The sequence below is a fragment of the Panulirus ornatus genome, chromosome 11, assembly GCF_036320965.1.
Source record: "Panulirus ornatus isolate Po-2019 chromosome 11, ASM3632096v1, whole genome shotgun sequence".
Lineage (NCBI taxonomy): Eukaryota > Metazoa > Arthropoda > Malacostraca > Decapoda > Palinuridae > Panulirus > Panulirus ornatus.
Genome location: NC_092234.1, coordinates 3,092,204 through 3,119,227, shown reverse-complemented (window position 1 = coordinate 3,119,227; position 27,024 = coordinate 3,092,204). Strand labels below are relative to the sequence as shown.

At 39.4% G+C, this 27,024-nt stretch overlaps 1 protein-coding gene across 2 annotated transcripts in view; it reads left to right on the top strand.

Annotated features, from left to right (window-relative positions):
- Vps53 (vacuolar protein sorting 53) overlaps positions 1-27,024 on the top strand; it is a 76,625-nt gene that overhangs the window by 11,174 nt on the left and 38,427 nt on the right. For both annotated transcript variants that reach the window (XR_011713302.1, XM_071666371.1), the window contains exons 4-12: positions 596-738; positions 1,221-1,341; positions 6,699-6,844; positions 9,158-9,332; positions 13,535-13,648; positions 15,417-15,518; positions 16,119-16,261; positions 22,676-22,796; positions 25,848-26,033. Coding sequence is in view for 1 of the 2 variants with exons in the window: in XM_071666371.1 (XP_071522472.1) it covers positions 596-738; positions 1,221-1,341; positions 6,699-6,844; positions 9,158-9,332; positions 13,535-13,648; positions 15,417-15,518; positions 16,119-16,261; positions 22,676-22,796; positions 25,848-26,033 (1,251 nt within the window). In the remaining variant the exon portion in view is untranslated. The remainder of the gene's footprint in view (positions 1-595; positions 739-1,220; positions 1,342-6,698; positions 6,845-9,157; positions 9,333-13,534; positions 13,649-15,416; positions 15,519-16,118; positions 16,262-22,675; positions 22,797-25,847; positions 26,034-27,024) is intronic.

Genomic DNA, 27,024 nt, shown 5'->3' with positions numbered 1-27,024 from the left:
TTAGTTTCCTGTAGTAAACTTTTGTGAATGATATTTTCTTTCATAAGATTTGTTGATACCAATATCTTGCTTTTTGCACTTATTCTTGAAAGTGGAAGTAAGTCATACAACTGTACATTCTTTTGTTGATATTTTCTATATTTAACACTCATATCTGTTGATAGAAATGTTCTGTGTATTCTTTCACCACTGTCATTGTCACTGGGGTCTCCATACATATTTATTCTGCTTCATTTCCTTTTCCCTATCTGTTACCCATCACAAGCCTTCTCCCCCTAGGTACACTTGCTCAATTTTTTGCTCAATTTTTCTTCCAATTTCTTCTCAATGGAAATGTTCTTAAAATTTTTGTCATTGCATAATGCACATGCAACTGTAACAGTCATTTTAAACTTTCATGCTTGACATTTTAACCGATTACATAGTTTGCCCATTTGCAATTAAGATTTTTCCAGGTCTTTCATCAAAATCTCCTCACCTTCCTTTATGTGTAAATTTCTTGCGGACAACATGGCGGTATACTAGGTCACTTGAATTTTACAGTTGATTATATGTACTGCCTGTTTCCTTAAATACACTTTGATTATTAATTTAGGAGAGAGCAGGTGAATCTGAGCAGCGAGTGAAGGAGATCACCAGAGACATCAAACAACTGGACACGGCCAAGAGAAACCTCACCACCTCCATCACCACACTGAATCATCTTCAGATGTTGGTTGAGGGAGTCCAGAAATTGCAGTGAGTTTTCATTGGTTGTAATGATTTCTGAACATATCCTTATAACTGATTTCAAATGCTTTAATTGTGTCAGCTAGTACAGTGTGCTGGCACCATTTGTGTTAAAGGTGATTTGTGTACTTGAAGTTGAATATCTGACTGACTGGTTTTTCTGTTTCAGCATTTGGAAGTTTGAATATCTATAGAAGTTTTTCTTGTTTTTTTTTGTATTTTGTTGAGGTTTGTAGGATAACAGATTTACCCCAAGGGAATTAGGCATCCATGTCTATTTACATGTCTGGTTGGTTGAAGTGGTGATCCCAGTTCTACAAAATTGATTCACAGTAAAAGAACATGATATATGCACTTCATGATATCAACGAATATCTTAGATTTTGTTCTTTGAAACCATCCTGGATAGTGAGCATGACAGGTTTACTCATTTATTATAATAGGGCAGAAATAGGCCTCATGCTCCTTCAGTCGTCTTATTTTGTTTGCAGAGCTTTGAAGGCTCGTCGAGAATATGGGGAGATTGCCACTTTGCTACAGGGAGTTATGAATGTTTTAGAGCATCTCAACCGTTATAAGCATATTCCACAAGTTGCTGATCTAGCTCATCAGGTGAGTAAAGTATAATTTCTTATGCTGTATGCCATTCAGTTTAGTAAGAACTTATTGTAAAAGATTTGGCTCTTCATGAAACGAATTGTAATTGTATTTGAAGCTTATTCTATTTTCTCACCTTACTGTGTTAGGTTATGAAAAGGGAAATAGAATTATGTGTCAGTGTATGTGATTACTGTTTGTGTATAACAGAATGAGTTTTACCATGTTGCCTCATCTCTTAATGCTGTATAAGTATCTTTACATCTTTTTTAACAAGTTTCCAGCTTAGTTTATGCTGAAACCTCTGGTTGCTCTTACTTTGTGCCTTTTAAAGAACTATCCATTGTGAGTATTATCATTTTGATTTGAAAATTCAAGGTTGCAGTCAAGTCTACCTTTGTTCTTTCGTTCATGTTTTGCATTTTTATAGCCTTTAACCTCTCCATTTAAGTCAGCACTTTTATTTAAGGCACCATCTTTGTTGCACCCAGTAGAAGCCTCTGCTTCTTAATGTTACTGCTTTTCCACAGAAACTACTTTAGGAGCTTCAAGTTTAACTCCTCAGTATATTCAGGGTTTAAGGGAAAAAGTTTGGAGCTTTGGTTTTTGCTCCAGCTCACCGTTGCAGCACTTTGTTTTTTGCTTTTGAAACTGACAATAAACATGGCCACTCAGCTTTAGTGTTTTTCAGACATGACAGGTGAATATACTGAAAAAATATGGAGATAAGAATAACAATGGTTTGAATGTTTTATGATAACAGTGACTGAAAGTTCCCTTTAGAACACTGAATGAAAATATAAATTAGGCAATAGGTTTTTAAAATGTTATTATTAAGAAGATATAGGAACTAGCTCATATTATTTAGTCTGAAAATTTTTATTGCCCATTTCCAATAACCATGTCAGAAGTGCACTACCAGTATCATTGGCTCAGAATTTGTCCTCATATATTTACATAAAGCACACCTCTAAGATGAGGACAGTTGTCAAACAATTAATGTAAAGTGGGCACTCGTGTAGAATTCATAGGATTCACAAGCACCAGTAAGTTGATGTTCAAGGAGTGCATCCTTCATCCACACAATTATAGGTAAATTTTCCCAGTATTTTTTCCTTTTTACTTTATGTGCATTATGATAATGTAAACTATTTATTTATCATTTATTTATTTTTATTATACTTTGTCGCTGTCTCCCACGTTAGCGAGGTAGCGCAAGGAAACAGATGAAAGAATTGCCCAACCCGCCCATATACACATGTATATACATACACATCCACACATGCGCATACACATACCCATACATTTCAACGTATACATATATATACGTACACAGACATATACATATATACACATGTACACAATTCATACTTGCTGCCTTTATTCATTCCCATTGCAACCCCGCCACACATGAAATGACAACCCCCTCCCCCCGCACGTGTGGGAGGTAACGCCAGGAAAAGACAACAAAGGCCACATTCGTTCGCACTCAGCCTCTAGCTGTCATGTATAATGCACCGAAACCACAGCTTCCTTTCCACATCCAGGCCCCACAAAACTTTCTATGGTTTACCCTAGACACTTCACATGCCCTGTTTCAATCCATTGACAGTACGTCGACCCCGGTATACCACATCATTCCAGTTCACTCTATTCCTTGCACACCTTTCACCCTCCTGTATGTTTAGGCCCCGACTGCTCAAAATCTTTTTCACTCCATCCTTCCACCTCCAATTTGGTCTCCCACTTCTCCTTGTTCTTCCACCTCTGACACATATATCCTCTTTGTCAATCTTTCCTCTCATTCTCTCCATGTGACCAAACCATTTCAATACACCCTCTTCTGCTCTCTCAACCTAACTCTTTTGATTATCACACATCTCTCTTACCTTTTCATTACGTACTCGATCAAATCACCTCACACCTCATAATGTCCTCAGACATCTCATTTCCAACACATCCTCCCTCCTCCACACAACCCTATCCATAGCCCATGCATCGCAACCATATAACATTGTTGGAACTACTCTTCCATCAAACATACCCGTTTTTGCTTTCTGATATAATGTTCTCGCCTTCCACACATTTTTCAATGCTCCCAGAACTTTTGCCCCCTCCCTCACCCTTTGACTTACTTTCACTTCCATGGTTCCATCTGCCGCCAAATCCACTCCCAGATATCTAAAACACTTCACTTCCTCCAGTTTTTCTCCATTCAGACTTGCCTCCCATTTGACTTGTCCCTCAACTCTAGTGTACCTAATAACCTTGCTCTTATTCACATTTACTCTCATCTTTCTTGTTTTACACACTTTACCAAAGTCAGTCACCAGCTTCTGCAGTTTCTCACCCGAATTAGCCACCAGTGCCGTATCATCAGTGAACAACAACTGACTCACTTCCCAAGCCCTCTCATCCACAAAATAGTTGCCCTTCTCTCCAAAACTCTTGCATTCACCTCCCTAACAACCCCATCCATGAACAAATTAAACAACCATGGAGACATCACACACTCCTGCCGCAAACCGACATTCACTGAGAACCAATCACTTTCCTCTCTGCCTACTCGTACACATGCCTTACATCCTTGATAAAAACTTTTCACTATTTCTGGCAACTTGCCTCCCACACCATAATGTAAACTAAATTCATTATAGATTATTTTTATAGAGTTCTGATTCATACAGGACATGTTTTTAGATATATAGTCCTTGAAAAGCATCAAAATGGTGTTCACGTAGTGGCAAAGCTAAAGGAATTCCACTGTTATTCATTTATAATTGCTATATCATTCATATCATCTCATAGCACCTAGATATCCCCAGATGCTTTGTTTTATTGATACAGAGGACTTATACCTTTATATCAGGAATATCATCCTGCAAAAGATGTACAAATCCAAGGAACACATGTCTTTCTTTCAATCCACATTAGTAGTGCATGACTCATTTCATGTTATTATTATTATTATTATTATTATTATTATTATTATTATTATTATTATTATCATTATTATTATTATTATACTTTGTCGCTGTCTCCCGCATTAGTGAAGTAGCGCAAGGAAACAGATGGAAGAATGGCCCAAACCCACTCACATACACATGTATGTACATAAATGCCCACACACGCACATATACACACCTCTACATTTCATTGTATACATACATATACATTCAGACATATACATATATACACATGCACATATTCATACATGCTGCCTTCATCTATTTCCACCGCCACCCCGCCAAACTTAAAATGACACCCCCCTTCCCCCATGTGCGTGTGAGGTAGTGCTAGGAAAGGACAACAAAGGCAACATTTGTTCACACTAAGACTCTAACTGTTATGTGTAATGCACCGAAACCACAGCTCCCTTTCCACATCCAGGCCCCACAAAACTTTCCATGGTTTACCCCAGATGCTTTACATGCCCTGATTCAATCCATTGACAGCACATCGACCCTGGTATACCACATCATTCCAATTTACTCTTTTCCTTGCACGCCTTTCACCCTCGTGCATGTTCGGGCCCCGATCGCTCAAAATCTTTTTCATTCCAATTTGGTCTCCCACTTCTCCTCATTCCCTCCACCTCTGACATATATCCTTTTTGTCAATCTTTCTTCACTCATTCTCTCTATGTGACCAAACCATTTCAGTACATCCTCTTCTGCTCTCTCAACCACACTCTTTTTATTATCACACATCTCTCTTACCCTTTCCTTACTTACTCGATCAAACCACCTCACACCACATATTGTCCTCAAACATCTCATTTCCAACACATCCACCCTCCTCCGCACAACCCTATCTATCACCCATGCCTCACAACCATATAACATTGTTGGAACCACTATTCCTTCAGACATACCCATTTTTGCTTTCTGAGATAACGTTCTCGCCTTCCACACATTCTTCAATGCTCCTAGAACCTTCGCCCCCTCCCCCACCCTGTGACTCTCTTCCGCTTCCATGGTTCCATCCGCTTCCAAATCCACTCCCAGATACCTAAAATACTTCACTTCCTCCAGTTTTTCTCCATTCAAACTTACCTTCCAATTTACTTGTCCCTCAACACTACTGAACCTGATAATCTTGCTCTTATTCACATTTACTCTCAGCTTTCTTCTTTTCCACAGTTTACCAAACTTAGTCACCAACTTCTGCAGTTTCTCACCTGAATCAGTCACCAGCTGTATCATTAGCGAATAACAACTGACTCACTTCCCAAGCCCCCCTCATCCTCAACACTGCATACTTCCCCCTCTCTCCACAACACTTGCATTCACCTCCCTAACAACCCCATCCGTAAACAAATTAAACAACCGTGGGAACCAATCACTCTCCTCTCTTGCTACTTGTACACATGCCTTACATGCTTGATAAAAGCTTTTCACTGCTTCTAGCAACTTTTCTCCCACACCATATACTCTTAATACCTTCCAGAGAGCATCTCTACACCTCTATCATATGCCTTCTCCAGATCCATAGATGCTACATACAAATCCATCTGCTTTTCTAAGTATTTCTCACATACATTCCTCATAGCAAACACCTGATCCATACATCCTCTACCACTTATGAAACCACACTGCTCCTCCCCAATCTGATGCTCTGTACATGCCTTGATCCTCTCAATCAATACCCTATCAACTAATTATCTCTGGTGCTGAGGAGAAGTAATTTAACAGAAGGTTTGGATTCGCATTTGGGAAAAGAAGAATCCCTGCCCCATATTCTTGCTTAAGCACATTACAATCTGCCTCTTTAGGCATACAGCTTGAACTTCGTATCCACATCCCATGTGATTCTCAAGATCTCAGCTTATTACTACCCATTGAGTCATCAAATGATGCTTTTAAGGTTAGATATAGTGGTCACAGCTATAAAATCATAGGTAGAGTTTCAACCCCTCCTCAAGTTGGTACATTAGGCCAAGACCTCATCAGCCAATGTGAAATCTAACCTTGCTTCCCTCTTCATCACACTATACGATAATGCTAACTCTTTTACCAGTTTCCTGCATTCAAGTGTATCCACTGTTTCAGCCTTTTTGTGAACTGTTAGCCACATATTGCATTTCCTTTATCAAGACCCAACCTGGGTTAAAGCTGAATGTTTAGGTGGCAACACAAAATTCACATCAACACTGTAAGTGTCTAACCATGACACAGTACAGAGCATAATTCACGAAGTTCAAAGGTTATACTCTCAGTTTAAGGTAATCCAATACTTACTTAATTTTTTACTTTATTAAGTTTTCCTTTTGTGCTGAATCAAAATATATACATTCTTGTCCTACCATTTTTGTGAAATTTCCTAGAATCAAAGGCTTTTGATTCTACAATTTCTAATATGTTTTGTAACAGGTTGAGGAGATTAGAAGTGAATTAGAGAAACAGATTTTGGATGATTTTCACCGAGCTTTTCATGGTCCGAATGCAAAGCGTTTTGCACCCACAAAAGAACTTGCTGAAGCTTGTCTTGTGGTCTCAGAGTTGGACCCAAAAGTCAAGTAAGTTAGCATACTTATAAGCAAAAGTAATTTTGTGTTTGTTTTTGTTTTGTGTTTGCATTTACATACTTAATTTAGACAGAGACAAGCTGAAGCTCATTTGCTTGATTTTTTACTTGCATTGTATGATAAAAAGAGAAATATCCCATAAAACAGTTGAATGCCTAACCTGCTGCTTATATGAACTTTTCATAACATTTATAGCCGCACCCGCAAGATTCCATGTTTTGCTGAGGATGTTTTAGACAGCTTTCACAAGCATTTATGTGTGGTAAACAGATTATTAGGCTTACTAACAGGATAGTGGTTCTTCTTTGGTTTGTGTCTGCCAGGGATTAGAAAAGAATCTTTAGAAATAAAGGTGTCTGCCAGGGATTAGAAAAGAATCTTTAGAAATAAAGGTTTATAGTAGAAACCTAATATGAAGCCAAAGATATCCTCATTGATATTGAAACAGGTCTACAGTGGAGAGATTACTTGCTTGTCTGATCTATGCCTCAGTCTCTCTAAAAGGTCTGTAAAACATTATATGGTCATTTGTCCTTCAAAGGTTTTGATAATCATACTCATGCTAGGAATACTGTTGCCCATCAGGCAATACTTACAAAGAACTTTCACCGTAGAGCGTTGGAAAATGAGTTATTTATGAAGAGTTTTATCTGCTCACATCTCCATATTTTGAATGTAATGGTATAAAGTCTTCTGCGTTAACAGCACTTGTTGCTTCCAGCTATGTGTTGATGAATTAATATAACAGCTAGAATTAAATGTTGTACTTGAAATTTCATATAAGAGCAAAAACGTCTGTACTTCTTACTTGAGGATGCAAGATTGTGGTTTTGAATGAAATTTAGGTGTGCATAAGAGGGAATATGCACATATATTTTAGTTGAGCACTAGATGTAAACTCATTTTGAAAGCAGGCCTTCAATGTTGTACTTGAAATTTCATATGAGAGCAAAAACGTCTATACTTCTTACTTGAGGATGCAAGACTGTGGTTTTGACTGAAATTTTGGTGTGCAATAAGAGGGAATATGCACATATATTTTAGTTGAGCACCAGATGTAAACTCATTTTGAAAGCAGGCCTTAGTAAAGGTATAGAACTTAGAATTGAGAAACTGGTGTCTGTCAGGATGAATATCATGTCTTCAGGCTCTTGTTGAGAATAGATTTTAGATTCTTCCTTTAAGTTTCATAATGCTTGACCACTGATCAACATATTGCACATGCTACTCCAGACTTTTAAGCTACATTTAGAGCTTTATGTCATTAAATCCCTTTTATTGCTTGGTAAGATTCTTTGGATATCATGTTTCCAAAGCACAAAATACATTTATGAAATATTCTGTCTCATAGAAAAATGTAGAATGAGGCATAACAAAAATAAGAATGATAGAAATGAAAATGTAAACAAAAAATGTAAGGCTCCTAAAAGTGCTAAAATTTGGTTTAGATGATGAAACTTGAAGTTGGTGCTTTGATCTAAATGTATTTTTTATCCACATTGAAAGTAGCATGCATGTCTCGAGTATACAAAGACTCAAGCTACGAGGGTCCTTCCACAGCTTTGGATCACTGTGGTGCTTGGAATAGTTGCCACAGAAAAAAATTTATGTATACTTAGAAATCAGGGTAAACCATGGAGGTGTCTTTGGGGCTTAGTTTTGGATGAAGGCATTGGTATTGATGTATTATACTTGACAGCTGGAGAGACAATGGAAGCTGTTCTTCATATGTTCCTAGCACTACCTCACTGTGGGAAACATCAGACTATCATGAAAATTTTCGAAATCCAGACATCATGGTAGTAAGCATGGCACCTTTTTAAATACGTTGTAGGAAAATACTTAAACCAAGGATATTTTTGAAAATTCAGACTGTCATAGGGCTATATAACATAAAGGAAAATTTTTAGATTGAAATCACATTTTCTTATTATCCTTTATTATTTCAACATCTGAGATGGTTAAGACCCCTCATGGTTTTTGATAAATATTACAGTTTGTGAAGTATATGAGTATTACTGTATGTAATAGTGTGTATCTGTAATTTCAATGATATGACATTAACTGTTGATGAATCAAATTCTTGGATGGTATATTTAGACTTGAGCATCAGTTTCACTCTTGAAAATTACACATGATATGTGCCATGGAGCAAACTATTAGAAGCCATTCCCAGCCTTTAGTGAATTGCTGTTTTCACAGCATTTAAAAACATACATTTCCTGATGACATCAAGAAAGTCGTTGCTCTCTGAACTTTGATATTTTTGTAACAAAACTGCTGATGTGAATTTTTACTTTTCAGACGAACCATCATTGAGGATGTAGTAAAGACCCAATTAGCGGAATATGAGGTTCTTTTTGCTGGTGGTGAGAGTGATGCTTGGCTAACCAAGGTCGACTTGAGGCGCAAATGGTTTCTTAAAACAGCTGTGGAATTTGAGAAAACATTAGCTGCAATGTTTCCACCATCATGGCAGGTATATAAGCTCAAGTTATTGTATATCCTTCTGATTTTTGCAACAAGTCATAAATCTGCCTGTATAATCAGTTACTAGCAGCACACATTTTGAAAAGGGAAAAATCAATCCTGTTCAGATACAATGTTTATTCCTCACAAAAAGATTAATAAGACTACTTTAACTAAGATATTCCCTCACTTTTTTTCTACTAGTGACACAAAACAAAATTTCCACCCTCTACTAGGATGACATAATGATTTAGGTTTGTTCATGATAGTGAAGTAAACCTGCCTCTTTAGTGTGATTATTTTTGTCTGTTGCAGAAGATGGAGTTCAGAATACTATACCAGTCAATTGTTTGCAAATGAGTTATTGAGAATGATGAGTCAGAAAGAGTCACTCCACAGTTTGTGTTCAGTCCTTACTGAAAGAATTATTAGTTCACATAAATAAATTGGGAGGTGAGTTGGAATGGAGAAAAACTGGAGGAAGTGAAGTGTTTTAGATATCTGGGAGTGGATCTGGCAGCGGATGGAACCATGGAAGCGGAAGTGGATCATAGGGTGGGGGAGGGGGCGAAAATTCTGGGGGCCTTGAAGAATGTGTGGAAGTCGAGAACATTATCTCGGAAAGCAAAAATGGGTATGTTTGAAGGAATAGTGGTTCCAACAATGTTGTATGGTTGTGAGGCGTGGGCTATGGATAGAGTTGTGCGCAGGAGGATGGATGTGCTGGAAATGAGATGTTTGAGAACAATGTGTGGTGTGAGGTGGTTTGATCGAGTGAGTAACGTAAGGGTAAGAGAGATGTGTGGAAATAAAAAGAGCGTGGTTGAGAGAGCAGAAGAGGGTGTTTTGAAGTGGTTTGGGCACATGGAGAGGATGAGTGAGGAAAGATTGACCAAGAGGATATATGTGTCGGAGGTGGAGGGAACGAGGAGAAGAGGGAGACCAAATTGGAGGTGGAAAGATGGAGTGAAAAAGATTTTGTGTGATTGGGGCCTGAACATGCAGGAGGGTGAAAGGAGGGCAAGGAATAGAGTGAATTGGAGCGATGTGGTATACCGGGGTTGACGTGCTGTCAGTGGATTGAATCAAGGCATGTGAAGCGTCTGGGGTAAACCATGGAAAGCTGTGTAGGTATGTATATTTGCGTGTGTGGACGTATGTATGTACATGTGTATGGGGGGGGTTGGGCCATTTCTTTCGTCTGTTTCCTTGCGCTACCTCGCAAACGCGGGAGACAGCGACAAAGTATAATAATAATATAAAAAATGAAATATGCCATCTTTCTGACATATTAGAATATGTTAAGAAGTGTAATGGCTTTTGTGCAGGGGAAGTATTCTGAAATGGTGTTTTATCTCAGATGGGAAGGAAGAACATATTGGATGTAGACAGGTAGATGAATTTTCTTATTATTTTGATGCCTCTCTTGATGGCCAGAACTTTGATTATCCTGTTATTGACTGTCTTGCTTGAGGTGTAATCCTTTGTAGTAAGACATTCTCATAAGTTTGGATGTTGGTGTATTTATTATTATTTTTTTTATTATACTTTGTCGCTGTCTCCCGCGTTTGCGAGGTAGCGCAAGGAAACAGACGAAAGAAATGGCCCAACCCCCTCCATACACATGTATATACATACGTCCACACACGCAAATATACATACCTACACAGCTTTCCATGGTTTACCCCAGACGCTTCACATGCCTTGATTCAATCCACTGACAGCACGTCAACCCCGGTATACCACATCGCTCCAATTCACTCTATTCCTTGCCCTCCTTTCACCCTCCTGCATGTTCAGGCCCCGATCACACAAAATCTTTTTCACTCCATCTTTCCACCTCCAATTTGGTCTCCCTCTTCTCCTTGTTCCCTCCACCTCCGACACATATATCCTCTTGGTCAATCTTTCCTCACTCATTCTCTCCATGTGCCCAAACCACTTCAAAACACCCTCTTCTGCTCTCTCAACCACGCTCTTTTTATTTCCACACATCTCTCTTACCCTTACGTTACTCACTCGATCAAACCACCTCACACCACACATTGTCCTCAAACATCTCATTTCCAGCACATCCATCCTCTTGCGCACAACTCTATCCATAGCCCACGCCTCGCAACCATACAACATTGTTGGAACCACTATTCCTTCAAACATACCCATTTTTGCTTTCCGAGATAATGTTCTCGACTTCCACACATTCTTCAAGGCCCCCAGAATTTTCGCCCCCTCCCCCACCCTATGATTCACTTCCGCTTCCATGGTTCCATCCGCTGCCAGATCCACTCCCAGATATCTAAAACACTTCACTTCCTCCAGTTTTTCTCCATTCAAACTCACCTCCCAATTGACTTGACCCTCAACCCTACTGTACCTAATAACCTTGCTCTTATTCACATTTACTCTTAACTTTCTTCTTCCACACACTTTACCAAACTCAGTCACCAGCTTCTGCAGTTTCTCACATGAATCAGCCACCAGCGCTGTATCATCAGCGAACAACAACTGACTCACTTCCCAAGCTCTCTCATCCCCAACAGACTTCATACTTGCCCCTCTTTCCAAAACTCTTGCATTTACCTCCCTAACAACCCCATCCATAAACAAATTAAACAACCATGGAGACATCACACACCCCTGCCGCAAACCTACATTCACTGAGAACCAATCACTTTCCTCTCTTCCTACACGTACACATGCCGTACATCCTCGATAAAAACTTTTCACTGCTTCTAACAACTTTCCTCCCACACCATATATTCTTAATACCTTCCACAGAGCATCTTTATCAACTCTATCATATGCCTTCTCCAGATCCATAAATGCTACATACAAATCCATATACTTAGAAAAGCAAATGGTGTATTTAATGGTGTATTTTTTTTTAATTTTCCAAAAGAAGGAACAGAGGGTGGCCAGGTGAGGATATTCCACAAAGGCCCAGTCCTCTGTTCTTAATGCTACCTCGCTAATGTGGGAAATGGCGGATAGTTTAAAAGAAGAAAAAAAAAAGTATTTAACTCACACAAATATATTAACTGCCAGTTTGTTACTAGCATTCTTGTCTTTGCATTATTCATCCATATTTATTTTAGCATCCTCAGAGTTTTTTACTGTAATTTGTGTAAATGAGAAATAGGGCACAGATAGTAAACATTTAGTTGTTTTCCAGAGATGAGTACAGACAGAAAGGCTGCATTCGTTCATATTCAGTCTCTGATTGTTATGTGTAATGCATCAAAACTGCAGCTCCTTATCCACATCCAGGCCCCATAGACCTTTCCATGGTTTACCCCATATGCTTCACATACCCTGGTTCAGTCCATTGACAGCATGTCAGCCTGAACATATAGGAGGGTGAAAGGCGTGCAAGGAATAGAGTGAATTGGAATGATGTGGTTTACCGGGGTCGACGTTCTGTCAATGGATTGAACCGGGGCATGTGAAGCATCTGGGATTAACCATGAAAAGTTTTGTGGGGCCTGGATGTGGAAAGGGGGCTGTGGTTTCGATGCATTATACATGACAGCTAGAGACTGAGTGTGAACAAATGTGGCCTTCGTTGTCTTTTCCTAGCGCTATCTTGCACGTGTGGGGGGGAGGGGGTTGTCATTACATGTGTGGCGGGCTGGTGATGGGAATGAATAAAGGCAGCAAGTATGAATAATGTACATGTGTATATATTTATATGTCTGTGTATGTATATATATGTATACGTTGAAATGTATAGGTATGTATATGTGTGTGTGTGGACGTGTATGTATATACATGTGTATGTGGGTGGGTTGGGCCATTCTTTCATCTGTTTCCTTGTGCAACCTCGCTAACGCAGGAGACAGCAACAAGTATAATAGAATAATAGATAAATAGATATTATTATTATCATTATTATTACTGTTATTATTGTTGTTGATTTTGTTATTTCATAGTATTATAATGGTTATTATTTTGTTACTCTAGGATCCCTTTTATCAAAATGGGATTTTTGCAACTGAGTTTGTGCTCCATGTAAGAGCAGGGCCCTTTTGGGATAAAGAAATCCTCCACCACCTTTTTTTCTCTCAATAGTACAACCTCATTAAGGATGACTTCTTTCGTGTGGTATTACCACTTGCCTGTGGAGTCATGTAACATTTTTGAAGAGTGTTTGTTCATTTGATTCACAGTTTGATAAGATGTAATCACCTAAATTGCCTTGTTCCTTATTAACAGGTCCCAGCACGCCTTGCTCTTTCCTTTTGTGAGGTGACAAGATCTCAGTTATCTCGGGCAATGGAGCTGAGAACCCAGGATATTGATGTTGGTACACTTCTTCATGCTCATAAAGTATGTATCTGTAAATACATAAGTATGTAAGGGGATACTAGTTGTAGGTTTATGAAGAGAATACAGAGAGGAGAACAAAAGAAGCATTGCTTGATAGCCATTAAAGGGGTAAGGATGGTTGAGTTTTATTGTTCAAAAGTTAGGGAAGGTAAAGGAGCCATGTATTTGAAAGGTTTTAGAGGGTAAGGAAGGATTTAGCTACAATAGGGGAGCAAGGATACTGCCAACATTTCCCCTGTATGTCATGAAATGTGATGGGGAACTGGAGGTCCTCCCCTCCTGTATGGCATTCCACAAGATGGAACACAATAAGGAACTGAGCAAGAATTTTTTCCCTCTGAGGATGTGTTCTATGCATGATGTTACCTTTTTCATGTGGGAATTGGTGAGTATGCATGAAAGAAAGAAAGAAAAAATAAAGGAATTATGAAGAATAGTGGACTTGGCTTGTGAGATTCCAAACTGTCACATGTCTTTTTTTTTATATGTATATAGGCTCACCATTTCTTGCATGAGTGAGGTAGCATCAAGAACAGATGACAGAGCCTTAGCATCAAGAACAGATGATAGAGCCTCAGAGGGGGAAAATCTACACTTGGGTCCTTGTTCTAATAGAGGAAGGAAGTATTTCCAGCAACCTGCTCCCTTCCCTTTTAGTCGCCTTCTACAACATGCAGGAAATATGTGAGCGGTATTCTTTCTCCCCTATCCCCAGGGATATATTAGTTGGTGGGAACATTAGGTATGAGCCTCTGAAAACACTACACCAGAGTTGCCTTTTCCCGGTGGTCCTTCAAGGGTGAGGTACTAAGGACTAAGAAGCAGCACTGGAGTTCATCAGTTTTTGAGAATTTTGTTGTGGCCAATAGTGTTTGATAATGTTAAAGATTACTTTTTAAAAAGAATTAGTAATGATGATATTGAAAAGTAGACCATGGTGTTCGATAAGAATATTGTAATCAGAAAAAATGAAGATATGTTAGAAGGCAGAGGTAGATTATAGTGTGTGTATTTATCACTGTATGCAATTCATGTAAGATAGCACTTAAAAGATTAGGAAGATTACATCCAAGCATTTTAGTTTCATTCCATTTTCATGTACTCTTACATCACAAACATACAATATTATGTGAAGGACATACTCATTATTATTTTAGATAGTTTAGATATTACAATAGGGAGTCAGTAGCCTTCAGTTTGTTCTATAGGTGAAGCATGAAAAGTTTAGAATAATTAGGGTTTTGCATCTCTGAAGAGGCAAATGTAGTGATTCTTAATACTAGTGGAAAGATATAGAAACAGTAGGCATCAGTTAGTTAAGACCAGGTGATATTTGAAAATGTATCTTTATAACAAATCTGAGTTTAGGACTCATTATAGATGTGATTGCAGGTATCTCAGTTATCACGTGAGTGGAGGAAACTCTCTTTTCAGCATTATTCTTCCTTCAGAAAGCTGCTACTGCAGACTGGAACAATCAGTTTTGTTTCATCCAAATTACAGAAATATCTCAGTCTTTTATAATGTTACATTAATGTATTTCAAAGGTAAGTTCCTTTACAGACTATGATAAAGAAAATTTGTCACAGCCTCCCCCCCACCCTTTTTTTTTAAGGGAGAGAGATAGAGGTTAACAGTTAATGACAATTTCAGACTTTAATGAAAAACTTCTTGTAGTATAGATCAATTTAGTATGGTGAATTTTACCACGTGTTATTTGTTTACAGTATTTATCTGTATGAGTAATTCTTTCTATTTACCTGTGCAGGTTATGTCTGAGTTAGAGAGTCTTCTTGTGAGAAAATATGCTGGATTCCAACTGCATGATCGCACATTACGCTCATCCACCTCTACAAACCCATTCGTAGAAGTTAGTAATTGGCTAAGTTGATTATAATTATCTTACTATTATATTCTTTTCTTTATTTGTTTCCCTTATATTCAGAAAATCCTCTAGAGGTATAATCCTGGGTCTAGAATTTGTATTTTGATAAATCTTCTGGAAGGCCATCAAAAGGGACACTTTTAAGGTAAGTATATCAGAGACTCCCACAGGAGATATCAAGGTCAGAGGGTTTAAAAAAAGTGACTCCACATATTGAAAATAGCAGGTTGAAATGTTGGCCCTAACTTGTTCTGATGTAATATTCCTTGCAAGATAATTTACTTCTTTATGTTCCAACTTCAGTTAATTTGTTATACAAAGTGAAAAGTTAGGGGCAGTTAATGTAGAAGTTCATGTTCTCTTTAGTACACTGAGCTTCAGTTTGTGTGAGTAGTTTGGAATGCTATATGCACTTGATCCAATCTGTGTAACTGGATATAGCAGATGTATAGATAGTATGGTGGTTACATAAGGAAAGTCAGTTTAGCTCTTCCACCCCTCTTTCCTGGATGAAATGAAGTTATCTGCACGTAATTTCTTGGTAAACTTATTTATTATAAGTCACAAGTTATTTCATATTTTTAGGATGAACAGCCTGTCACACCTGATACTACAAATCCTTTTGTGGAGAGTGAAATTCAGGGAGAGATGCTGAGTTCTCCCTTCCATGGAGCAGTATGCCGTTGCTTCCAACCTTATCTCAAAGTATACATAGATAATGTTGACAAGTAAGACTCCTCTCACACACTCATAAGTTTGTTGAGTATTCCTGGGAAATTGTGTGTGAGGGTATTGATTGAGAGGATGAAGGCGTGTACAGAGCATTAGAGTGGGTAGGAGCAATGTGGTTTCAGAAGTGGTGGAGGATGTGTGGATCAGGTGTTTGCTGTAAAGAATGTATGTGAGAAATACTTAGAAAACAGATGGATTTATAAGTAGCATTTATGGATCTGGAGAAGACATATGATAGAGTTGATAGAGATGCTTTGTGGAAGGTATTAAGAGTATATGGTGTGGGAGGTAAGTTGCTAGAAGCAGTGAGAAGTTTTTATCTTGGATGTAAGGCATGTATATGAGTAGGAAGAGAGGAAAGTGATTGGTTCCCAGTGAATGTTGGTTTGTGGCAGGGATGCGTGATGTCTCAGTGGTTGTTTACTTTGTTTATGGATGGGGTTGTTAGGGAGGTGAATGCAAGAGTTTTGGAGAGAGGGGAAGTATGCAGTCTGTTGTGGGTGAGAGGGCTTGGGAAGTGCGTCAGTTGTTGTCCACTGATGATACAGCGCTGATGGCTAATTTGGGTGAGAAACTACAGAAGTTGGTGACTGAGTTTGGTAAAGTATTTTAAAGAAGAAAGTTGAGGGAAAATTTGAATAAGAGCAAGGTTATTAGGTTCAGTAGGGTTGAGGGACAAGTTAAGTGGGAGGTAAGTTTGAATAGAGAAAAACTGGAGGAAGTGAAGTGTTTTAGATATCTAGGAGTGGATTTGGCAGCAGATGGAACCATGAAAGCGGATTGAGTCACAGGGTGGAGGAGGGGGCGAAGGTTCTGGGAGTGTTGAAGAATGTGTGGAAGGCGAGAACATTATTTTGGAGAGCATAAATGGGTATGTTTGAAGGAATAGTGGTTCCAACAATGTAATATGGTTGCAAGGTGTGGGATATAGATAGTGTTGTGTGGAGGAGGGTGGATGGGTTGGAAATGAAATGTTTGAGGACAATATGTGGTGTGAGGTGATTTGATTGAGCAAGTAATGAAAGGTTAAGAGAGATGTGTGGTAATAAAAAGAGTGTGGTGGTGAGATCAGAAAAGGGTGTGTTAAAATGGTTTGGTCACATGGAGAGAATGAGTGAGGAAAGATTGACCAAGAGGATATATGTGTCAGAGGTGGAGGGAATGAGGAGAAGTAGGAGACCAAATTGGAGGTGGAAGGATGGAGTGAAAAAGATTTTGAGTGATCAGGGCCTGAACATACGGGAGGGTGCAAGGTGTGCTTGGAATAGATTGAATTGGAATGATATGGTATACTGGGGTTGATGTGCTGTCAGTGGATTGAACCAGGGCATGTGAAGCGTCTAGAGTAAACCATGGAAAGTTTTGTAGGGCCTGGATATGGAAAGGGAGTTGTGGTTTTGGTGCATTACACATGACAGCCAGAGACTGAGTGTGAACAAATGTGGCCTTTGTTGTCTTTTCCTAGTGCTGTCTTGTGCATGCGTGTGGAGGGGTAGCCATATCATGTGTGGTGGGGTGGCGATGGGAATGGATGAAGGCAGCAAGTGTGGATGTATACATGTGTATATATGTATATGTCTGTGTATGTATATATATGTATACGTTGAAAGGTATAGGTACGTATATGTGCATGTGTGGGCATCTATGTATATACATGTGTATGTGGGTGGATTTGGCCATTCTTTTGTCTGTTTCTTTGTGCTACCTCACTAACACGGGGGACACTAACTAAGTGTAATATAAAAAAATGAAATATTTTAATGAGAATGAGTGGTTTTGGTATACATGTGTATGTGGGTGGGCTGGGCCATTCCTCATCTGTTTGCTTGCACTACCTCACTAACACAGGAGATGGCGATTAAGTATAATGAATAAATGTATCCTCTTTGTCAATCTTTCATCGCTCATTCTCTCCATATGTCCAAACAGTTTCAACACACCCTCTTCTGTTCTCTCAGCTGCACTCTTTTTGATTCCACACATCTCTCTTATCCTTTCATTACTTACTCGATCAAACCACCTCACACCACATATTGTCCTCAAACATTTCATTTCCAGCACATCTACCATCCTCCGTACAACCCTATCTATAGCCCATGCCTCACAGCCATATAACATTGTTAGAACTACCATTCCTTCAAATATACCCATTTTTGTTCCGAGATAATGTTCTCTCCTTCCTCACATTCTTCATTGCTTTCAGAACCGTTGCCCCTTCTCCACCCTGTGACTCACTTCTGCTATCGTGGTTCCTTCCGCTGCTAAGTCCTTTCCCAGATATTTAAAACCCTCCACGTCCTCCAATGTTTCTTCTTTCAAACTTGCATCCTAATTAACTTGTCCCTCAACCCTACTGAACCTAATAGCCTTGCTGTTATTCACATTTAATCTCAACTTTCTCCTTTCACACATTTTTCCAAACTCAGTCACCAGCTTCTGCAATTTCTCACACAGTTGAGCCACTAGAGCTGTATCATCGGTGAACAACTGACTGACTTCCCAATCCCTTTCATCCCCAACAGACTGCATACTTGCCCCTTTGTACAAAACTCTTACATTTACCTGCGTAACCAACCCATCCATGAATAAATTAAACAACCATAGGGGAGAAAGAATACTTCCCACGTATTCCCTGCGTGTCGTAAAAAGTGACTAAAAGGGGAGGGAGTGGGAGGCTGGAAATTCTCCCCTCCAGTTTTTGCTTTTCCAAAAGAAAGAACAGATAGGGGCAGGCCAAGTGAAGATTTTCCCTCTTAAGCTTACTCCTCTGTTCTCAGTGCTACCTCACTGATGCGTGAAATGGTGATTATGTATGAGAAAAAATTATACACATTTGTATTCTTTTTATTATACTAAACTGCTGTTACCCGCATTAGAGGTAGCGCAAGGAAACAGATGAAGAATGGCCCAACCAAGGAAACAGACGAAGAATAGCCCAACCACCTACATACACATATATATACATAAACGCCCATGCTCGCATATATACATGCATTTACATTTCAATGTATACATACATATACATACACCTACACAGACTTGTACACATATATATATATATATACTTATTCATACTTGCTTGCCTTCATCCATTTCTTTCGCTACCCCACCCCACAGGAAACAGCATCGCTACCCCCTGCTTCAGCGAGATAGCACCTGGAAAACAGATTAAAAAAAAAGGCCAACATTTGTTCACACTGAGTCTCTAGCCGTCATGTGTAATGCACCGAAACCACAGCTCCCTATCCACATATATCTTTATACTTGATTGCCGTTTCCTGTGTTAAAGAGGTAGCACCTGGAACAGGCAAAGAAAGGCCATATCTGCTGACCTTCCTGTTCCAGCTGCCACCAAAACCACAGCTCTCTATTCACAACCAGGCCCCACACAGAACTTTCCATGGATTTCCGTGGAAGCTTCATATGCCCTGGTTCAGTATATTGACAGCATATCAACCTCATTGTCCCAGTTTATTCTATCCCGTGCATGCCTTTCACCACCCTGCATGCTCAGGCCCCGATCACTCAAATTCTTTTTCACTCCATCCTTCCATCTCCAATTTGGTCTCCCCATTTTCATTGTTCCCTCCTCTTCTGATACATATATCCTTTTTGTCAACCTTTCCTCACTCATTCTCTCCATAAGTCCGACCCATTTTAGCGCACCCTTTTTAGGTCTCTCAACCACATTCTTTCTATTACCAAACTTCTCTCTTATCCTTTCATTACTTTCTTGATCAAACCACCTCACACCAGATATTGTCCTCAAACTTTTTATTTTGAAACATTTACCCTCTTCTCTACAGCCTTATGTATAGTCCTTGCCTTGCATTTATATAATGTTGTAGGGACAACTGTTCCTTCAGACAGTCTCAATTCTGCCCTCCCAGATAATGATCTCTCTTGCCATGAATTCTTCAGTGCTTCCAGAACCTTCACCTCCTAACCCTTTCTGTGACTTCCACTTACATGGTTCCATTCAATGCCAAGTCCACTCCCAAGTATTTAGTTTACTTCACTTCTTCCAATTCTTCATTCAAACACACACCCAACTAACCTGTCCCTCAACCCTGCTAAACCTAATACCCTTGCTTTTATTTACCAGTACTCACAATTCCCTTCTTTCACAAGCTCTTCCAAACTCAGCCATCAACTTCAGCAGTTTTTCACATGAATCTGCCACCAGAGCTGTATCATCAGCAAACAACATCAGACTCATGTTCCAGCCCTCTCATCCCCCATGGTCTGCATAATCACCCCTCTTGCCATGGCTGTCACATTTATCTCCCTCACCACCCCATCCATAAACAAATTGCACAGACATGGTGGCATCACACAACCCTGCTTCAGACCAACCTTCACTTGGAACCATTCACTGCCCTCTCTTCCTACTTGTACACATGCCTTACACCCCATGATGAGAACTTTTCACTGCTGGAGTGAGTATCACTAAACTTTAGGGAGAGTAAGATATTTTAATAGGAGGTTTGAAATGTGTGAAAAGCAAGGGAAAACTAGAAACATTGATGAAAGGGGTCAAAAGTGAAGTGGTAATAGTGATGAAGTGAAGAGAAGATGGAGAGAGTATTTATAATGACTGATGAATGAGTTTGATGATAGAGTGGCAGAAGAAGGGTGTTTATGTCATTGTGGTATGTAAAGTGAGAGGGTCATGGAGAGTGGTTTAGTGAAGAAAGAAGAGGTTTTGAAAGTCTTACATATGCTGAAATGTGCAAGGTAGCTGGAGTAGATAGTATTGCAGATGAATATATTAAGAAAGGGGGTGACTGTGTTGTTGATTGGTTGGCAAGGATTTTCTGTGTATGTATGGATCATGATGAGGTGCCTAAGGATTGGCAGAATGCATATAGAGAGCCACAGTATAAAGGCAAGGGGGATGAAGGTGAGGGTTCAAACTACGGAAATATAAGTTTGAATGTGCCTGACATGGTAAATGGGAGATTGTTGATTGAGCCTCATATTTGGGAGGAGCAAAGTAGTTTTAGAAGTAGTGGAAGACGTGCGGATCAGATTTTTGCTTTGAAAAATGTGTGAGAAATGCTTAGAGAAGCAGATAGATATGTATGTGGCATTTATGGATCTGGAGAGAGCATATGATATGGTTGATAGAGATGTCTTGCAGAAGGACTTAAAAGTATATGATGTGGGAGGAAAGCTGCTAGAAGTAGGGATAAGTTCTTATTGAAGTTGGGATAAGTTCTTATTAAGAGTGTAAGTAAGGAGAGAGCAGAATGAATGGTTCCAAGTGAAGTTTGGTCTGTGGTAGGGGTGTATGATGCAATCATAGTTGTTTGATTTGCTTATGGATTGGGTGATGAAGAAGGTAAATGCAAGTCTTGTAGAGAGGAGCAAGTATCCAGTCTATGGGGAATGAGATGGCCTAAGAAGTGAGTTGGTTTTTTCTTGCCAATGATGTAGCATTGGTGGCAGATCCGAGTGAGAAACTGCAGAGGGACTGAGTTTGGAAGAGTGCATGAAAGGAGGAAATTAAAAGTAAATGTGAATAAAAGCAACGTTATGAGGTTTAGCTGAGTTGAGGGACAGGTTAGTTGGAGTATGAGTTTGAATGGAAAAAACTTGGAGGAAGTGAAGTGTCTTAGATACCTTGGAGGGCACATGGCAGTGACTTGAATTCTGGAGACGGAAGTGAGTCATTTAGGTAAAGAAAGGTTAAGAGAAAGATGTGGAATTATTAAGAGTGTGGTTGTGAGAGCTGAATCGAGTGTGCTGTAATGGAAAGGTATGTCAGATAGGGCCCAAGTTGTGGATAGGGAGCTACCTTTTCAGTCCATTTACATATGTCAGCTAGAGAATGGATGTGTGCAGATGTTTTCTTTCTTTGTCTGTCCCTGGCATTGCCTTGCTAATGAAGCAAATGGCAATCAGGTATGAAGAAAGAAAAAAGAAATACTTTCCTGTACTACTTTCCAGAAAAAGAAACAGAGCAAGGAGCCAAGTGAGGAATTTCCCCTCTAAGGCTCAGTTATTTGTCCTTGTCACTTTCTCACTCATGCAAAAAATGATGAGCAAGTAGGAAAAGAGAATATATATTGTCAGAATGAAACTATTTTTATTGATAAGTTGATATTTTTTCATAATAGTTTTCTTAATCCCTCCGTTATTTAATAATAGGACCATGATACCTGTAAGGTGTTCATATTGTTTATCTTTTGGTAAGGTTATGTCAGCTTTTACTCCTATCTAAGATAATTATCCAGGAAACTTGAATACTGTGCTTGGAGATTAATGCTGATGTGTCATTTTGACCTGAAAATTATCTTTTAAATCTAGAACTGTATTTGTGATTTAAGAGTAGGCATTAACCCAGTAGGAGTTTTAAAGGACTATATCACGTTGTAACAAGCATTAACTTTTACATCCATTAACAGGCGTCTTAATGATCAGATTGAGAAGTTTGCCTCTGATATGAAAAGCTACAAGTTTGAGCACATAGATGCTGAGGAATCCAATGTTGTACCTTGCTGTGGAGAACTCTTCACTATATACAAGGTAGGTTTACTTTTATTTCACACCAGATCAGAAATTTGAAAGTGGTTGGTCCCTTTAGCTCTTGCCCCTCTTTGAAGTCATCACACATTTCCAAGTGATTACTCTCTTATGCATCTTCTTCCTTAGCTCTTGTATTTTTGGTTTGTAGAAATTTTTTCATACTTGTAGCCACTTCTTGTGATAGTACATTAGTGCTAGAAACAAACAAAGGATGACCTCTTTGGGAAACTTCCGCTCGGTATTTGTCATGCACAGTACACTGAAACTGGAGTCCCCAGTGCACAACCAAGCTCCTTAGATTTTACTTCAGTTACCCTTGACTGCTTCATTTCCCTGGTTCAGCCCATTGACTGCACATCCCCTGTATACTACTTGTCTCCAGTTCACCCTATCCCATATTCCCATGCATGCCTCATACCCTCCAGTGTAGTCCCTTTCACTCCATCCTTACACCTCGTCCTTTGTATCCTCCTTTACCTTTGTCCCATCCACTTGTGATATTTATACCCCCTTAGTCATTCCCTCCTCACTCATCCTCTCCATATTTTCAGACCATTTCAGCACACCCTCTTCAGCTCTCTTGTACATACTACCACATTTTTCTCTTACCCTATCATTTCTTATTCAACCGCCCCTTCTCACACTACATATTGTGTGCAGACATTGAATTTCCAGCACATTCACCCACTTCCATACTTATTCATCTAGGACCCATTGCTTGCATCCATACAATGACTGAACTCTTATACCATCAAATATACCCATCTTAATACTCACAGACGTTGACCTATCTGGCTACACACTCCTCAGTGTGCCCAGGACCTAAGCTCACTTTGGCTTCCATAGTTCCATTGGCTGCCATGTCCAGTCTGAGTTATCCAAATACCCCACTTCCTCAAGGTTCTCTCCAGTTAAACTTGCACTTCAGCCAACTTGTTTCTTTTCAGGGGGCGAAGGTTCTAGGAGCATTGAAGAATGTGTGGAAGGTGAGAATGTTATCTCAGAAAGCAAAAATGGGTATGTTTGAAGGGATAGTGGTTCCAACAAAGTTATATAGTTGCGAGGTGTGGGCTATAGATTGGGTTGTGCAGAGGAGGGTGGATGTGTTGGAAATGAGATGTTTGAGTACAGTATGTGGTGTGAGGTGGTTTGATTAAGTAATGAAAGGGTAAGAGAGATGTGTGGAAATAAAAAGTGTGTGGTTGAGAGAGCAGAAGAGGGTATATTGAAATGGTTTGGTCACATGGAGAGAATGAGTGAGGAAAGATTGGCAAAGAGGATATATGTGTCAGAGGTGGAGGGAACGAGGAGAAGTGGGAGACCAAATTGGAGGTGGAAAGATGGAGTGAAAAAGATTTTGAGTGATCGAGGCCTGAACATACAGGAGGGTGAAAGGCGTGCAAAGAATAGAGTGAATTGGAATGATGTGTGATACTGGGGTCTACGTACTGTCAGTGGATTGAACCATATCATGTGAAGCGTCTGGGGTAAACCGTGGAAAGTTGTGTGGGGCCTGGATGTGGAAAGGGAGCTGTGGTTTCGGTGCATTCACATGACAGCTAGAGAGAGACTGAGTGTGAACAAATGTGGCCTTTGTTGTCTTTTCCTAGCGCTACCTCACACACGTATGGGGGAGAGGAGTGCCATTTCATGGTTCCATCCGCTGCTAAATCCACTCCCAGATATCTAAAACAATTCACTGCCTACAGTTTTTCTCCATTCAAACTTACCTCCCAATAAACTTGTCCCTCAACCCTACTGAACCAAATAACCTTGCTCTTATTCATATTTATATATATCAGCAAAATTAATGAAATTTATTGCACTTTGGCAACATATACGCAAACTATGTATCACCTCCCTCTCTGATGTCTACAGGATGACTAAACTGATGAGTGTTGTGTATACAGGCCCTCATAAGTGCCCTCTTCTCTCAAACTCTTACCCAGAACTTAGCATTGGAAATAGAGTGGAAATTGTAGAGTGGAGAATTCTGTCCATTGATCTGTGGGTATAGAGCTTAAAGGGATAAATGACAGAATCATGTTAGTATACAGCAGTCAAATTTTTTCATTCTGGAAACTCATTTTCCGCTTAATAACATATGCATCAGAGTTTCTTCTTAGATACTTTCTGTAGCTCATCCTACTGTAAATAACTTATGCAAAGCCTTCGTTTATCCATATAGTTTGGTTCAACAAGAACCAATAGTAGTATACTGCAGTTAGAATGACCTAATTAATTTCATTGAATTTTAGATAGATTTTTGATTGACAGGTAATCATGCCACAGCTAACCTTAATTCATGATTTGTGTTCATTGTTTTCAAGACATTGTCCAGAGGTGGCTCATGAGTTCTGTAGATCAGTCAAGACTAACAGTAGAGATTGATCTTCCATTTGGCTCAGGAGTTAATTGTTGAGTGGGTACAATATCTAGTGGACTGTTAGTCAGTTCAGGCAGTCCTTCTACAATTTACGCAGAATTTCTTGCTGAGATTATCACTGGCTTTAGCATCAGTATAGGTAGTACAGAAACTGTTCTGGATTATATACCAAGTAACTACCTAATTGGCAAGTTGACTTTATTACTACCTTTGCCATTTCAGATTGTCATGATTTGGAGATTGTGTTATTGTAACGATTGAATTAGGATTTACATTAATTAGGAATCTTTTTTGTATTGTTTGGAAATTTCAGAAATCTCACCGGATGAGCTGGCAATACCTGCCCGTCCCTAGTTTCATGTTTGAATATTTCATGATAAGATAATGTTTGAGCTTTGAGAATGTATAGTAGGCTAGGGAGACAAGGTGTGATGTTTTGTTTACATCTTATCAAATTTGTTCATGACATGGGAAGGACATGTGTTATAACTATATTTTTTCCATGATGCTAAGAATTTCAGGTATTGTTGAGATAGTCATATCTTGAGAAATTTTCCTCTGGCTTTTTACTCCTTATAGCTTGAATAGCAGCTAGAATCATTATGTCTAGATTCAAATTTCATTTTTGGAAATTTTTTATATGAGAATCATGTATGATCTTGCAGAATGTATTAGTTGAGTTCCTGCGCTTAGGACCTGGAGAGAGTTTAGGGGGGCTCGTGGAGGTACTTCAAAGACACTTACGAGAGTTCTGCACCAAAGTATTACGAGCAGCATTGCCTAAAGTTGGAGCCAACATTCCTATGCCTAAGGATATTAATATGAAGGAATTAACAGCTGTTCTTGCACAGGTAAATACACATCTCATGTAATATGTGAAATTTTAGTATCAGTATTATTAGTGTTTTAACTTTTTTGAGCTGTTGAGAGTAAATGTGAATAAAAGCATGGTTATTAGGTTTAGTGGGGTTGAGGGACAGGGTAACTGGGACGTGAGTTTGAGTGGAAAAAAAATTGGAGGAAGAGAAGTGTTTTAGATACCTGGGAGTGGACATGCAGCAGATGGAACCATGGATGCAAAAGTGAGGCTTAGGGTAGGTGAGGGAGGGGTGAAGGTTTTAGGGTCCCTGAAGAATGCATAGTAAGAGAGAACATTATCTGGGAGGGCAAAAATGGGTATTTTTGAAAGAATGATAGTCCCAACAGTATTATATGAATGAGAGGCACAGGCTATAGATAAGGCTGTGTGGAGGAGGGTTGATGTGATGGAAATGAAATGTTTGAGGACAGTATATGGTGTGAGGTGGTTTGATCGAGTAAGTAATGAAAGGATGAGAGAGATGTGTGGAAATAAAAAGAGTGTGATTGAGAGAACAGAGGAGGGTGTGTTGAAATGGTTTGGACGTATGGAGGGAATGTATGAAGAATGTTTGACAAAGAGGATATATCTATCAGACATGGAAGGAACAAGGAAAAGTGGGAGACCAAATTGGAGGTGGAGAGATAGAGTGAAAAAGATTTTGAGTGATCGGGGCCAGAAAATACAGGAGTGTGAGAGGCATGTAAGGAATAGAGTGAATTGGAATGATGTGGTATACCTAGTTTGGCGTGCTGTCAGTGGGCTGAACCGGGGCATGTGAAAATCAAGGATAAACCATTGAAAGGTCTGTTGGGCCTGGATGTAGATAGGGATCAGTGATTTCAGTGCATTACACATGACAGCTAGAGACTGAGTGTGAACAAATGTGGCCTTTTTGTCTGTTTTCTTGACGCTTCCTTGCTGAAGCAGGGGATGGCCATGCTGTTTCCTATGGGGTGGGATGGAGCCAGGAATGGATGAAA